We start from the raw sequence: 15,352 nt of genomic DNA on the forward strand, positions 1-15,352 counted from the left end.
ACGATTGTAACGCACCATATAGTGCTGAAAAATTATTTCAGTAAATTAATGTCCGTCTTTGTAAATATTACAGATAAGCCGTTGGACTCGGCTGAGGTGCTCAATCATGTTCGGGATCCTCACGCGGGAGCAATTGTGTATTTTGGAGGCACAACAAGAAATACATTCGAAGGCAAGGAGGTGGTGTCTCTCGCATATGAGGCGCATCCAAGGCTGGCTATCAGAACTCTAGAGTCTATAGCCAACGAGGCAAAAGCCAAATTTCCGAGCGTCCATAAAATTGCAATTGTACACCGCACAGGCGTGGTTCCTGTAGCTACAGAATCGGTCATGATTGCAGTCAGTTCCACTCATCGAAAAGAAGGGTGGCTTTGTGGAGAGTGGGTATTGGAGAAAGTTAAGGAAAGGGCAGAGATCTGGAAGATAGAGAAATACGCGGACGGAGATAGTGTCTACAAAGAGAATGAGGTTTCTAACGTGCTTGGTCGCACCTGATAGTTATTTATGTACAGTTATGGTAAGAACGCCTCCTTCGGACGGTACACAGTTTCGATCCTGCGTGTGTCATAGTTGATTTTCGTGATAGCAACGGCTTTCTTGTCTGGCTTGTCCAGCACCAGTCCATCCACCTCAGGCAGCACAGGCTTCAAATATTTGCGTTTCAAGGCTAGTTGTTGCGAAAGAGTGAAGCAGTTGTCCTGGCTTTTGAGAATAGCAAATACCTGTTCTTTCAATTCTTTAGTGCGAGGTTGGTTAGGGATCACTAATTTATCGAGTTCAGCAATGGCAGCCTCCTGATTAGATTTGATTGTTTCTGGAGTTTTGTACGCACAGAGGTCAAAAAATGCATCAAACATGATGTTGGAGTCCACTGACTCGGCTAATGACTTGTATTGGCTGGACAGATTGTCGTGCTGCTCTTGTGAAATCTCGTTTCTGCGTAGTTGCAATTTCAAGTCATAAAGGTGATTGTATGTTGTGTGGAATCGAGCGTCTTCCTGCGACTTTCCACCTCTCAAGAATCTGTCGATTTGAAGCAATCTACCAGCAGCCAGGTTCTTCAATTCCTCCGACTCGAGCTCAATAAACTGTGATAGTTGTTCTTTTAGCTCGAAAAGTCTAGCTTCGCGTTTCTGCTGACGTTCTTCAGCACCTTTCAACAATTCGGGAAGGGTTTGAGACTCTTTACGGCTCTGAAACTCGAGCTCGGCTTCGGCTGCCTCTGGCTTCTTTATGAGGAACCGGCCGAATCTTCTCTTTCTTGGGTCAAAGTGAGGGTATGGGAGTTTGTCACCTTCACGCAATACGACTCCAATGAATTTGCGTTTCGGGTGGAAAGGATCTAGGTAATATCTAACGAAACCTGGCTCTAGTGCGAATATCGTGTGGTCCTTTCCAATGCCAGCGTTTTCCCCCGGATACCATTTTGTTCCACGTTGTCTCATGATGATCTCTCCAACCTCAACGGATTCTCCCTCGTGTTTCTTGGGGCCAAGACGTCTACCAGCGGAGTCCTTCATATGCGTTCTGGAACCACCTGCTCTTTTCGTGGCAGTTCTGACCTGAAAAATGGACTGGTGTCCAACAGAAAGTGAAGTTTTCACTCTGTTGCACACCAGGGAGACTATCCTGGATGAGAACATTATGCAGTGATTTTGAAAGTTGAATATCGTTGACTAAAATTTTTCAACCCAATTGAGAGAGGCCGATCGGCGCGACTGAGAATGCGGAACTCAAATAAGATTAAATAAACAGTAAAACCGCTTTTAATGGAGGGGTATTGGGACGTTGTGGTGTCGTCGCTTCAAGACACTTGCAATGCAAATGAGGCCAACTCTTTTGATCCCCTAGAGCTGGCGCCAGCTGAGGGAAAGGATGCGAAATTGCAAAATCGAGATATCGTGGTAAAGCATAAGGAGAACTTGGAGAAAACGAAACGCATTTTGGATACCGCCTTGATCAATGTGAACGGCTTACTATCGCAGGCTAAAGTGGGCGGGCACGAGGCTGATGATGGATCAGTTGGGAGACGCAACAAGCTCAAATCACAGAAATTTGGTCGATCGTATTACCAGTCGCCGTATAATCCTTCAGAGCCTGTTGTTGTAGGGTCGGAGGTCGCCTTCAAGCCAAAACAGAAAGGAGCAGAGTGGATTCAGTGTGAGGTCCTGAAGGTTCTGAACGAAATTAAGTTTGAGGTCAAAGACCCAGAACCTGATGAAAACAACCCAAATGGACAGATCTTCAAGTGTACCTGGAAAGAAATCATCCTTATGCCCACCACGGAAGATCTGGCGTCTCTCAAAAACTACCCGGTTGGCTATAGAGTTCTTGCACGATATCCGGAAACGACGACATTCTATCCTGCTGAGGTTATTGGATTTAAGAAGGACGGAACTTGTCGTTTGAAGTTTGAGGGAGAAGAAGAGGTCGGTAAAGAAACAGAAGTTGAGAGAAAGTTGGTGCTGCCTTTCCCGGGCTAGATAACTTTAAAGTAAGTGTTAATAATAATTATACATCAAATTAGAAATGATATGCTCATTTTCTCCTTGTCTTTCTTGACATCATCGGAAGACGGTTGAGGAAGAACAGAACTGGCTGAAGTGTTGTTAAGCGCGGGTTTTCCGAAGTCAAATTCTTTCTTGAATATATCCTTCTTTGCTGGCGGGCCACAGGACGACGTTAGCGGCAAACTTGGTGAGTGGTAGCTGCCACTGTTGGCAGTAGTGAAAAATTGTGGTGAGGAGGTTCCGGACGCAGACTTCCTAGGAGCCAACGATGGACTCTTAAACTGGGGAGCTGCCGTCATCATCTCAACGTTGGCGAACATTGACGACCTTCTCGAAGTGATGGAGTTGCCGTCACTCACGTGTGTCAGCGGTGTACAATCCGCCGACACGATGGATGAGTTTCTCGAGGAAAGTCGGGACATCGGGGAAGATGGGTATGGTGATGAGTTTCCCGATAGCGAAGGTATATGATTAAAATGGTGGATGCTCGAAGTACCAGAGTGCTCTGATAGTCCTATCGATGCGGCCGAGTGTCTGCGGATTGGCTCTGATGAGGAATCATCTATTAGTTTCCGTTTTCGGATTGGAGGCAGGTGTTCGTAGTTGTAAGCTCTTGTGTCCATGGAGGCACTTCTTCCAGCCCTGATAGACTGAAATGCGGGTGCAGGGACTTCGTCGGATGCACTTCCAAATATGCCGACGTTGAAATTTACGCTTGGCTTTGGAAGAGGCAAAATAGCTTCAGATGAAGGAACTTGCTCCATAGGCTTCTCGTCTGCGGAATTTGGCTCTTGTTTTTCGTAAGAGCTGGAATCGAGTCCTTGGATGGATGCTCGCTTTCTTCTGTTTGCACCACCGTTCCACCAGTTTTTTACCGCATTATCACTGCGGCCATTGAGGTGTCTGGCTATTTCGGCCCACCGTTTGCCATATTTTTGGACCAGCTCCTCGATATATTTGCCTTCTTCTGGGGTGATGGGCGTGCGGTTGAGTGAGGGCTTGAGGTTTTGATGATACCTCTCTCTTGCTTGTTTCGCAGTCCGGGTTTGTAGAACCTGTGATATCTTGACCCAGTTTAGGTTCTTCTCGCCACCATATAATCGCACCAACTCTAGCAGCTTGCTGTCTTCTTCTGGAGACCACGGCCCACGCCGGAGTCGCACCCCTCCGTTCTTGCCATTTGCGTCACCTAGATCCTTTTCCACATGCTGATTTTCCTGAGGCATCTTGGTATTAAGTCAACAAAACACCAAAACAAACTGTGAACAAATGTCTTCAAGTACCTCTTTAGCAAGACAAGATGCGTAGTTGTCTTCCTAGGCTGAATAGTGTCGATACCTCAATTTGAGCTGCTTAGGTGAAAGAAGATAAATTAAAATAGTAATAGCTATGCAAAATTTTTATTGCTCAGGCTGAGGACGCAAAATAGAGACGGAAGAAGGCTACACATTTTACGGCCGACCGGTTCTACCTCGGTTTATAACGCATGGCTCTGGAGCCTAGCCTCACGAAACACACGTTCATTCTACACCGCAAAAACCAAATATAGCCGTTGTGTTTGACAACGGTCAGATTGCTAAAATTACCCCATACTCAGACATGTTTATGGAAAAATGCCTGTTCATCTCAAATTTCGCGGGAAAAAAATAACAATAATGATTTCTTGAAATTTACACGAATTGCCTTACCCTTCCGGTCGTAAATGGATCTTTTCCTGCAAAAGCCCCCGGCATGCTACTTGCCAAGCTTTTGCTGTCTTTTTCAAATGACTCTTGCTTGCTTCTGATTTGTTTCCCCAGTCCCACAGAAGTGCAGACCAGTGAAACTACATAAAAGCTGAAACTGCACCATATCATGGCTGCGGCTCTGTGGCCAACTGAAGCTTCAATGATCGTCATTGATGCCGTGGCTCCAAAAACGGCTCCTGATTTGGCAGCGACGTCAACCCACATCCCGCCGATGCCCCAAAGAATGCATAAGATGGAACTCAAGGCAAAACTCGTATACGAAGCCACCCATTTCCAAGGTAGTAGAGGTATGCACCCATAGAGCAAACTTGCAAGCAAGAACAGAGTCAGTACCAAGCTAGCCATCAGAATGTAAGGCTGTGTCACTTTGGTGTTGAAATCAACGGCCATGTCCACCAGGCTCAGTGAAGACGAGGTGGAATTTGCGTTTGTGTCGTAGAGCGAGACTCCCGGATAAGCCTCTTTGTAGTTTGTATTTTCTAGATTCGTTGAGCACGATGTCGCATTGTCAGTCTTGACACAGATGCCGCGATAACCGACGAGTACTCTCATTGAAGTCAGATCGTTATTGTTTGATTTTGAATACGCGTTTTCGATCTTGCTGTAAAAGGCAGACGACTGATTGAATTTGTACTCGATCAGGTAGACATTAGAATACTGCGAGCTGGAACTGGTGCATCCCACCAGCAGAAAGGCAAGTAGGAAGACGTTGACAACAAGAAGCAGTAGCACCAGGAGTTTAGGCCCTTTCCGTAACAGAAAGACGATCATGTTATATTTCGGGTGGCATTCGAATTACGGTCTATGCTGGTCATATATAGTGGCAGGGTGTGTCCAGTTAGTCGTAGATACTGTCTCAGAACCATGATATAGGTCAACTATCAGTTTGCCAAACACCTTTTAAATTCTCTTGATACATGTTTGACGCAAATCGGGCTCGAAATAAATTTTGGAAAAATATGCGTGGCATTGTGAAGAATACATTCATTCCCGCAAGAGGAGAATGGAAACTGGCGTACGATTTCTTTTGTCCCACGAAGATTGGCTCCAACCCTCCATTGGTTTTGCTGCACGGCTTGCTAGGAAATCGGAAACAGAATCGCCATGTTGCAAAGATTCTAGCACACAATCTGCAGACACCAGTCCTTATTCCCGATCTAACCAACCACGGAGATTCTTTTCATCGTAGTGCCCACAGTAATAAGCTCATGTCTGATGACATATCCAGTTTGCTGAAATCTCCCGAGATCAATCCGCAGTATTCCGGTGGCTACGTTATGATTGGACATTCAATGGGAGGAAAAGCAGCGATGCTTCACGCACTGAATCACCCTAACGATGTATTGGGGGTAGCTTCTGTCGACAACGTGCCATACAGGAATCCGAGCGCGGCGGACCCAGAGTTTGCTCGATTTGATAGATTTTTCAGCTACGCTAAACAGTACTTAACGAATTCTACGTTTTCAAGCTTGACAGAGGTGGACCAGAAGTTGAAGGAAATTGAACAGGATAAACTTTTCAGACAGCTTCTCGTTAGCAACTTCAGAAGAAGCAAGGTTTCAAAATCCATGGAATGTAAAGTCCCAGTCGAAGTTTTACAGCGGTCATTAGAGGGCCTGAAGGTCCTAGAAGTCGATAACTCTGTCAAATATTATGGACCCCTACTGATTATCAGAGCCTTGAAAAGTCCTTTTGTCGGCGTAATAGACCACGAGAAAGTCTCCTGTCACTTTCCAAATTATTCCATAAGTGATATCAATACCGGTCATTGGGTCATTACCGAAGATTGTCCCGGATTCGTAACGATTATTGATGAATGGATCAAGAATCAAAATTTCGGAAATCATCAGCAATAATCCCGAAGCATCTTTACAAATCAGGCAATTTTTTGATCGATAAAAAAATTACTCACGAAATATGGCATTTTACCGTTGAGAAAAGAAATATTAGACTCTTCTTTTACACTATGAGTGATCGACACTCTTCTGATTCCGTATCTATAGACTCGGAAGTATCGAGAGATCATGACAAGCCTGTAGGTTTGACCGAAGACAATCAGGAAAAACAGCAGAATGAGGGCAGCGGTGCTTCACTAGCAGAGTCTCTGACAAAGCTCTCGTCCTACAAACTTGACAAGTCGAAGATAGTCCCCAGAGAAAAACGGCGAGGACTCTTCGATCCTGCTCTTAATTCCTGAATATGACAACCCTCGAGACTTGCCCCTGATGATCAAGTATATAATCGTGTTCAACGTCGCGTTCTGCGCGATGATAGGACCGATGGGCACTTCTATCCTTCTTCCAGCCACAGAAAACATTTGCGACGAGCTGCATACTTCTGTTACAATCGTTAACATCAGTATCGGTATCTATTTAATCACTTTGGGAGTTTTTCCGCTTTGGTGGTCGAGCTTCAGCGAGAGACACGGGAGACGTTCTATTTATTTGATTAGTTTCATTCTCTATTTTGCATTTACCATTGGGTGTGCCTTGTCAAAGTCAATAGGCATGCTTATAGGATTCAGAGTTCTATCAGGAGCTTGTGCTGCCAGTGTGCAAGCAGTTGGGGCAGGAAGTATATCAGACTTGTACCCGATTCATCAGAGGGGAGCTGCCATGGGTATTTTCTACCTTGGTCCATTGGCTGCTCCACTGTTGTCACCGATCGTTGGTGGTGCCATCACTTCGAGAGAGAGTTTTGGCTGGAGAGGTACTCAGTGGTTTTTGGTTATTTTGTCGGGGGTTTGCATCGTCCTTTTACTTCTTGCGCAGCCGGAGACACTTCGATTACAAGATAATAGGGAAGCTGTTCGAAAGATTCTGAGAGAACGCTTGAAGAAAAATGTTGACGAAGAACAAGGGGCTTCGGACGATAATCAGGAATCAGATGAACATGTGGATCGAATATTGTCGCGGCTTTCCAGACAGCCCTCGAGACTAGAAGACTCAGACCCAGTGGATACAGTCACACCAATTGGGCGTATATCCACTCATGTCTCTCAAACCCAGCGCCAAGAAGATTTAGAAAGGCTCAAAATGGAAGTTGAAAATTTGGATCAGCCAGATAAGCAGAAGAAGCTTGCAATTATCAGGCGCAGTTTATATATCCACGGTTTCTTGCCATTAAAGTCTCTGCATTTTTTGAGATATCCACCCGTTTTCCTAGCTATTTGCTACTCTGCTCCATGTTTTGCCGTGTTATACTTTGTCAATATGACGCTTTCATATTGCTATTCTCGGCCTCCTTACAATTTCAACTCCCTCCTGGTTGGTCTTGTCTACATTCCAAACTCAGTGACTTACATTATAGCCTCGATCTGGGGAGGCCGATTCACAGACTATTTACTTGAGAAAAAGCGCCAAAAGTATGGCATTGTTGCCCCCGAGGCACGTTTCGGTATCAATGTCTACTTGGCCGCTGGCATATTTCCTTGTTCGCTTCTGATTACCGGATGGTGTTTAGACAAGAAGGAGCATTGGGTTACACCATTGGTTGGAACAGCTCTTTTTGGGTTTGCTCAGATGATCGTTATTGGAACTACAGTCACGTATATTGCTGATTCTTTACCTGGCAGAGGTGCCACGGGAATTGCATTGTCCAATTTCGTCCGAATGCTTTTGGCAGCAGGTGCTTCATTTGCCACAGAGCCTTTAATCAAAGCTATCGGCACCGGTATCCTGTTCTCTATCCTAGCAGGGTGCACTATCGCTCTCTCCAGCATTTTGGCTATACTTAAGTTACGTGCTGACTATTGGCGAGAAACGTACAATCTAGAGAGACTCTATGATATAGTGGACGATTCATAATAAATAGACTAAAAAATTACTGAAGTGTAAAGTGAATAAAATATGGTTACGAAATTAACATTCAAAGGAGAAAAGCGGCGCAAGCCAAGGCAGGATGATGAACGAAAGAGACGCAAAAAAGACACCAAGACTGATTGTCAAGAGGCACCTGTGACTTTGACCTCAGTCAATGGAGTTCCCACCAATATCTATGATGTTCCTAGAGATTATCTAGAGTATGGCTGGACGCTGGCGACCTCGCACAAAGATCTAAATGGGCCAATAATGATTTGTTTTGACCGTTCTGATCATTTTGGGTGTCTTCAATATGACGAGAAATTCGGCCTCATTGCAGCAGAGGAGAAGAAGGTGGATATAGCGGAAGATGCCATTAATTTCGTGGATTTCGAACCCAAATCACCGCTGTTTAAACTTGAGCCTCGGGAAGTGACTCAGGTGTTAAGTGTGGTGAACATCGAAAACTTCCTTAGGTTAACACAGCAAACTGAGACTGTCTCTGACGATACACTAAAACTCGCGCTGAAGAACAGCGAGGGGAAGTATCTATCCTACGATGACGACGCCAATACTTTAGTTCAGACTGATGTTTTGACAGAGAATGCTATATTCAATTTACGGGCCAATACTGACAACCTTGGATTCTTTATTTCCGTGGGGAAAATGGACTCCAAGAACAAACTAATAGTTACAAAGGATCTTAAGTTTAGAGTAATTCAAGACACCGACGATCTGCTTGATGACATGAACATCTATCACATTCGCGTACAGACAAGAAATTCAGATACCGGCAGGAAGATCATTGCTTCATTGGATCTCAAAAATGAGAGTCGAGATCAATTTTTCAACGACCCAAAACATAACGAAATGCTCAACAGGGCGGTCAAGGAACTTGCCAAAAACGGGATGAAAATCACAAACTCGCTACTGTCCCAGATCAAGCGCGCAGTTGAGGAAGGAAACCTTAACGAATTTCTTATCACAGTTAAGGAAAAGATCAAGTCTGATCGCAGGGCATAACCTGGTGTTGGGTGTATAGTACGCGTAATTATTATGACAAAAATATTAAGTAGCCGTGTATGAGCTCGTTACTACAATTCAACTTCTCATCCTCGCTGCTTGCTGCTGATCCAGCACCTGCATATCTGGATACAGAGACGATACCAGTGGACGGCAAAAGGATTGTGCTTTCATCCGGTAAACGTATCACGCTCAAACCTCGCAAACCAAGACACGTCAACTTGGGTGATGAGAAAGATCATTCAGAGCTGATAAACATTCACACACTCCTATCCAAACTAGAAATAGAAGAAAAGGCTGCTGGACAGACAACTCGCGAGAAATCAAGGCCTCCACGAAACCGGTCTACAACACCCACCTATAAATTATGGACAGAGAAATATAGGCCTTCCGGCTTTCTGGACCTTGTAGGAAACGAAAGAACAAATCGGCAAATTCTCCAGTGGCTAAATCAGTGGAATCAGGTTGTTTTCGGGAAACCGTGCACAGAAACGACCGACTTTTACAACCGTCCAGATAAACGAATTTTACTCATCCATGGGCCGCCTGGTATTGGAAAGACTTCTATTGCACATGTGATCTCAAAGCAACTGGGATACGAGGCACGTGAGATAAATGCTAGTGATGAGCGTGCTGGAGCAACGGTCCAGGATAAAATCAAAAATGCCATGAAGAATAACTCGCTGACAGGGAGCCCTGTATGCCTAATTCTGGATGAAATAGATGGAGCCACGGAGCACGGATTCATAAACATACTGGTGGACCTTATCAACAAGGACCGCCGTGACACAGCTTCTCTGGGTCTTGATACGAAGGGCAAACCAGCAAGACAGATTTTAAAACGTCCTATCATTGCCCTATGTAATGATGTCTACTCGCCGGTGTTAGAGAAGCTGAGGCCACACTGTGAAACTATTGCTTTCCGCAAATCTCATCCACGTCTGGTCAAATCAAAACTGAAGAAAATCTGTCAACGAGAAGCCATCACTGCGGATGACCGTGTCTTGGACGCGATAATAGAATCTACGGAAGGCGATTTGAGGAACTGCATTAACTTTTTACAGTTCAACTCGTCGGCTTCTACTTTGAATCTCGAGTCAAGCTCAAAGGACACCCAAATAGGATGGTTTGTTCAGTTGGACAATATTTTTGTCAGAAGCGCAAAAGTCAGCAAGCAAGAACAATTTCAAAAAGTGTTCCGGTCCCTTTCGTCCTCAGCGCAGGTGGACAGGGTGACTACAGGATGTTTCAATGTGATGCTTGACACGGACACCGAGATCAGTAGATTAAGCGAGATCTCGGACTGGTTGTACTTCCAAGACGCACTTGGCACAAAGTTCTCCTCTTTTGATGCCCAAGATCTCACTTTCTATCAGTCGGCAGTGCCGATGAAATTTTACCAAAAGTTTAACGAAATCAGCCATCTGTCGGAAAAGAGGTACAATTATCGAACTCGCGACCGCTTTTTTGATTTAAGAAAACAGACAGCTGAAGCTCTCCAAAGAATTAAGCATTTGAACAATCAAGCAGACAGTTTCAAACTTGCCAATCGTGTACAATTGGTGGGCTACGAACTTAGTCTAATCAGCGCGATACTCGTTCCTGACGTTCCGTTCAGACAGATCGAGATGGTAGGTGGAGGCGGCAAACTATCCAGAATAATAGAGCTCATGGAAGCTTACTCGCTGCGCATCGACCTATCGAAAAACGAGTACGGGAACGCGACTGCCCAAATACGACCTGCAATTCATCTTTTTGGCAACTTTTCAGCGAAGCAGCAGCAAATATTGGTGAGACTACACAAGGAACTGCTCACAAAATATATCCAAGGACAGGAGTTCAAGACAATAGATCGCAAGCGGAAGGCACCACGCGACAACGATCAGACAGCCAAAAAAAGTAATTGCAGCTCAAGTGTGGAATATTTCAAGAGTAAGTACGCGGCTTTAACAGATCAGTTAAGACACGCGAAAAGCAGCAAAGAATTTTCTGCAGCAGTGATGGGTCAAAATGAGTACAGAATTTGGGTCAAGTACCATGAAGGCTTCTCGAACGCGGTCCGTCGAGATATCACATGGGAGCACCTTTTCGCCGGACAATGCGGGCCTTTATAGGAGATGCTGCATACACCCAAGTCGGGCTTTCCAGCGGAGAAAATATGTAATACTGCATAACGGAAGAATACTGTAGCTAATCGCAAAAAAACAAAAAAATTTGCTTTGTCACGCCGGCGGAACGCCGACTCAAAATTTACCTGTGGGCGATGATTTCAAATACTCTGAATTTTACTTTTTCCTTGATATGCATCAAAAAAGGATGATGTATTTCTAGTATATGCAGAGTGTTGAAGATTTGCCACTGGATTTCATGTGGACATCGATTTCACATAGCAATTATCAGCTGACCTGTAAATTTACCACGATTCGAGTTTTCTGAGATTTCAAAAGATTGCAAGATCAGCTCCTGTACCGCACGGACATGATTAAACTCGCAAACGAGGATGAAAAGTTCACTGGCACATGGAACAAACGAAATGTCGTTTGTTTTTCCTATGGCATTAAGTAATCAGTCTCCTTTTTTTTTTTTTTTGCCCTTTGGTAAAAGAAACGGGGCGTGCGTAGTCCCGCCTTTCCGTCGGCTGGCCCACCCGCCTTTGGGAAATTTTATAATTTCTACATGGGAAACTTTTACTGATATATATGGTTTTTTTCCTAATATTAATGGTTGTATTTGTCTACTAATTGAAATTTTTTCTCAATCCTCCACTTTGAAACAGCCATCACTATACCCCATCGAAGAGCATTTACACTAGACAGAGTCACATATTGCCAAATTCGTACTTTAGAGGTTTCTGATATTGAATATTCACCGGCCTTTTAGATACGCATACGATCATGAACTCCCACTTAAATAACACGGGTGACAATCAAGAACTGAAACACCCTCCACATTTCAAGAACGTATTTTCAAGTAAGGACTCCAGCCCTGTTAATGCTCCTGAACAAAATACGGATGCGATGGAGGTCGTCGAGAACAGAAGGCCGTCGGTCGTGGTGCCCACTAACTTGGATGCCTCTATGCTGAACACACCTTCAACGACCGCACAATCTCACAATGAATCTAATGTCACTTTCACATCTCAGATGCCCTCAACATCAGAGATGAGTTCCTCATCGACCGAGAACCTTCTTTCGCCGCCATCTTCCATTGACATTCCTCACCGGTCAAGATCATCCCCCAAGACTTCAAAGCGACTCAGAAGAAAAAGAACCAAGTTTTACAAAGGAGCAGCTTCCCAACGATCCACCTCACCTTCTTTGCTGACAAATAGCTTGCCTATAGCGAAAAGGTTTAGATCTCGGTCTCTCCCGAATATCTGGATTCCCTCACACAAACAAACCAAGCTCCTCATTGATGATTTACAGCAAAGACAACCTTCCGAAAGGGTTCCTGTGCCTCCGGTCAATCTCCAGTCGATGCACGAGATCGATCTTCACGAGATTTTGAAAAACCCTCAACTGCGGCATGATATCTTATTTGAGCCCCAGTTACAATTCAGACCTAACCTCGACGGCGAGCGTGGCAAACGGAAACGGATGCAAGGCGACAGATATTGGTCAGCCGTCAAAGCCGAAATTCGTTTCTTGATGACCTCAGAAAAAGTGATCACTGATAATTCAATCATCGTTGTTATGTTCCAGACACTGAAGGATATCCTGTTGAGTTTGTTGCCTTCTAAAGACAAGGCAAATGTCGAAGAGATCATGGATATATCTCTCTTGGTTCAAGAACTAAACTCCAAATGTTTCAACTTCATCAAGTTCTCGAATTGGATCTCCGCCATTTTCAAGATGCATTGTGCGCCAATGAGAGACTCTTGGGTGGACGAAATGAATTGCATATTCGAAAAGGCTTGTTCCACTTCCCCAATCAACGTGGACAAAGTCGTCGAAGGGCTTCATGTTCTTTTTTCCATCTTGGAGGCCATGAAACTTGATGTCGCCAATCATCAGATTCGCATTCTTAGACCGCTACTTTGCTCGACTGCAGTGGCTTTCGAAAAAGAATATTTCCAAACCATCATTAGAAAAAACAAGATCAACCTAAACGGCAGTTTGGACTGGTACAGAAAGTCCAAACAACGTTGCAATGGCGCCGAAGGCATTCAGCAAGTTCTCAGTTACGGTATTTTGAACTTGCTATCTTGCTCCCACATGTGTTCAGAGTTCCCCGACACACTTACCTTCGACCACTCGAGATTGGTAATCTTGAGAGCCGACATTCGTCAACTAATTTGCATCAAGGTTTGTTTAATCCTATACCAAAATCTTGTGAGCTCATACAGGTTGTCCACCGCTGAATACTGCTCCGCAGACAAGTTGCAGCAGCTGAAGAAGGAAATTTTAAGCATAATCGTGGACGAGAACGGGAACTCCAAGTGGACAAGAAACCTGAACAATCTTGCTGTACATCTGGTGAGTAAGGTCAGCCAGGATACAAGTCCTTCGAGAGTGAAGTTCTGCTTTAATTGGCTTCTCAACCAGACTCAACCAATCTCACAAATATATTCCATGCTAGAACAAAAACTGTTAGATAATGTCTGGAGGAGCCTTAATACTGGTGATAAGAGCGGGCTCGAACAAGAAATCGTTATTCGGGAAGAGTTGAAGGGAGTGGCCGAAAGACTCAACCGCATCGTTGAGTTCCACGTGAGTGTTTTCGGCGACGTCTACAATTAAATGACTGTTTTATTGCTTTTGGTTTATAGAATAGGCTAGGGATATTAGGTTATGCATATTTACAAACAATCTAAGCTTATCTAGAATGACATACTCTGGCTAATGAGCTTGTGGGCTGGAATGGAGTCCGTGGATCCTAGAGCTGCCATCCCGACTGGCTTATCGCGCAAATAGCGCTGACACCAATCAACGACGTCGTCCTTAGTAATATTATTCACAATCTCGAAAATCTCCTCGGGAGAGAGTCTGCGGCCAGTAGTGACTAGTTGACGGCCTATATCTTCAGCAATAGCCGTGGTTCCGTCCAATGACAAAAGCAAAGAGCCCTTTAATTGAGACTTTGCTGTTTCAACTTCTTCCACCGAAAAATTTCCATTTCTCAACCGGCTCCATTCTCTCAAAATACAGTCTATCACTGGATAACATGTCTGTGATTTGTCAACCACAACATATGTTCCCCAGAGACCTGTGTCAGAGTATGATGTGGAGAAGGACATGAAAGAATTGCACAAAGGCTCTCCCTGGCCGGAAGCAACAGCTCTTGCTAGAGGCGAAGGAGCGACATTTGTGGCTCTATCCCAGTTACCCACGATAGCTTGTGCAACAAGTGCTTTGAAGTAGTCATCGGAAGACCACGAGCAGCCTTCCACGCAAATAGCGAAGTACGTATTTGGTAATGACTCATCCTTGACCTTGATTTCTTCACCATAAAACTTGGGAAGGGCTCCGCGGGGAGTTCCGAGTGGCAACGGTCTTTCCGACAAAGGCACATGTCCAAATGATTTTTCCGCAAGCTCCACGAGTTGCTCATGTTCCACTGCACCAGTTCCTACCAACACCATCCGATCGCCCTTGTAGTTGGTTTGAATGTAGTTTTTCAGATCATATTGGGTGATAGACTTGATATTTTCAATCGGACCCAAAATGGTTCTTCCCAGAGGCTGGCCCTTGAACACAACTTCGTGAAGTCTGTCGAAAACAACCTCATCGTACATCTTATCAACTTCCTCGCTTTCTCTGATGATCACAGGCCTTTCCTTTTCAATAGCTGTTTTTTCCAGCTTCGAGCGCGTGAGAATGTCTGAGAGGATGTCCACAGCTCTTGGAATATCCTCTTTCAATGACTTAGCATAGTAAACAGTATTTTCTCTGGATGTGTACGCATTTAGGTGGGAGCCGCATTTCTCCACTTCAAGCTCCAGGTTAAGCTGCGTTCTGTTATTGGTTCCCTTGAAAGCCAAGTGCTCAAGAAAATGGGCCGTTCCAGAAGTTGAGTCGCTCACATCTGCTCGAGAGCCGGCATCGATCCAGACTCCCACAGTGGCGGTCAACGAGTTTGGAATTTTCTCTGTCGCCACCGTTAGTCCATTTGGCAAAACTGTGGTTCTTGTTGTAGGCAAAGCCGTTGCAAGACCGCGAATACTCGCGGTGCGAATCACTTTACCAGCAAATTTCAACATTAATAATCTAGATAACGAAATTTCTTATTTCTAGGCTTTCCTTATTGAACCAGGTTTTTTAGTGTGCAGATC

The 15,352-nt window shown here is 44.6% G+C and overlaps 11 protein-coding genes across 11 annotated transcripts; 7 read left to right on the forward strand and 4 right to left on the reverse strand.

The window, feature by feature from the left end:
- Positions 1–48: 48 nt before the first annotated feature.
- Positions 49–495, forward strand: KL928_000750 (uncharacterized protein; the record flags this gene model as incomplete). Its single annotated transcript, XM_043206480.1, has 1 exon — positions 49–495. One exon carries the CDS (start codon positions 49–51, stop codon positions 493–495), a length of 447 nt encoding a protein of 148 aa, XP_043062645.1.
- A 17-nt stretch (positions 496–512) lies between these two features.
- KL928_000751 (uncharacterized protein) lies at positions 513–1,643 on the reverse strand (the record flags this gene model as incomplete). The annotated part of the gene is made up of 1 exon (XM_043206481.1): positions 513–1,643. One exon carries the CDS (start codon positions 1,641–1,643, stop codon positions 513–515), a length of 1,131 nt encoding a protein of 376 aa, XP_043062646.1.
- A 126-nt stretch (positions 1,644–1,769) lies between these two features.
- On the forward strand, positions 1,770–2,483 carry KL928_000752 (uncharacterized protein; the record flags this gene model as incomplete). Its single annotated transcript, XM_043206482.1, has 1 exon — positions 1,770–2,483. The coding sequence occupies one exon, from the start codon at positions 1,770–1,772 to the stop codon at positions 2,481–2,483; it is 714 nt and encodes a 237-aa protein (XP_043062647.1).
- Positions 2,484–2,518: 35 nt separating this feature from the next.
- On the reverse strand, positions 2,519–3,736 carry KL928_000753 (uncharacterized protein; the record flags this gene model as incomplete). Its single annotated transcript, XM_043206483.1, has 1 exon — positions 2,519–3,736. The coding sequence occupies one exon, from the start codon at positions 3,734–3,736 to the stop codon at positions 2,519–2,521; it is 1,218 nt and encodes a 405-aa protein (XP_043062648.1).
- A 444-nt stretch (positions 3,737–4,180) lies between these two features.
- KL928_000754 (uncharacterized protein) lies at positions 4,181–5,029 on the reverse strand (the record flags this gene model as incomplete). Its single annotated transcript, XM_043206484.1, has 1 exon — positions 4,181–5,029. The coding sequence occupies one exon, from the start codon at positions 5,027–5,029 to the stop codon at positions 4,181–4,183; it is 849 nt and encodes a 282-aa protein (XP_043062649.1).
- Positions 5,030–5,217: 188 nt separating this feature from the next.
- On the forward strand, positions 5,218–6,114 carry KL928_000755 (uncharacterized protein; the record flags this gene model as incomplete). Its single annotated transcript, XM_043206485.1, has 1 exon — positions 5,218–6,114. The coding sequence occupies one exon, from the start codon at positions 5,218–5,220 to the stop codon at positions 6,112–6,114; it is 897 nt and encodes a 298-aa protein (XP_043062650.1).
- A 110-nt stretch (positions 6,115–6,224) lies between these two features.
- On the forward strand, positions 6,225–8,064 carry KL928_000756 (uncharacterized protein; the record flags this gene model as incomplete). Its single annotated transcript, XM_043206486.1, has 2 exons — positions 6,225–6,342; positions 6,569–8,064. 2 exons carry the CDS (start codon positions 6,225–6,227, stop codon positions 8,062–8,064), a joined length of 1,614 nt encoding a protein of 537 aa, XP_043062651.1.
- Positions 8,065–8,106: 42 nt separating this feature from the next.
- Positions 8,107–9,081, forward strand: KL928_000757 (uncharacterized protein; the record flags this gene model as incomplete). Its single annotated transcript, XM_043206487.1, has 1 exon — positions 8,107–9,081. The coding sequence occupies one exon, from the start codon at positions 8,107–8,109 to the stop codon at positions 9,079–9,081; it is 975 nt and encodes a 324-aa protein (XP_043062652.1).
- A 59-nt stretch (positions 9,082–9,140) lies between these two features.
- On the forward strand, positions 9,141–11,195 carry KL928_000758 (uncharacterized protein; the record flags this gene model as incomplete). Its single annotated transcript, XM_043206488.1, has 1 exon — positions 9,141–11,195. One exon carries the CDS (start codon positions 9,141–9,143, stop codon positions 11,193–11,195), a length of 2,055 nt encoding a protein of 684 aa, XP_043062653.1.
- A 780-nt stretch (positions 11,196–11,975) lies between these two features.
- KL928_000759 (uncharacterized protein) lies at positions 11,976–13,820 on the forward strand (the record flags this gene model as incomplete). Its single annotated transcript, XM_043206489.1, has 1 exon — positions 11,976–13,820. The coding sequence occupies one exon, from the start codon at positions 11,976–11,978 to the stop codon at positions 13,818–13,820; it is 1,845 nt and encodes a 614-aa protein (XP_043062654.1).
- Positions 13,821–13,900: 80 nt separating this feature from the next.
- Positions 13,901–15,280, reverse strand: KL928_000760 (uncharacterized protein; the record flags this gene model as incomplete). The annotated part of the gene is made up of 1 exon (XM_043206491.1): positions 13,901–15,280. The coding sequence occupies one exon, from the start codon at positions 15,278–15,280 to the stop codon at positions 13,901–13,903; it is 1,380 nt and encodes a 459-aa protein (XP_043062655.1).
- Positions 15,281–15,352: the final 72 nt, after the last annotated feature.

The sequence above is a fragment of the Ogataea angusta genome, assembly GCF_019207475.1.
Source record: "Ogataea angusta isolate 61-244 chromosome Unknown 61-244_NODE_1_length_1302399_cov_90.877568, whole genome shotgun sequence".
Lineage (NCBI taxonomy): Eukaryota > Fungi > Ascomycota > Pichiomycetes > Pichiales > Pichiaceae > Ogataea > Ogataea angusta.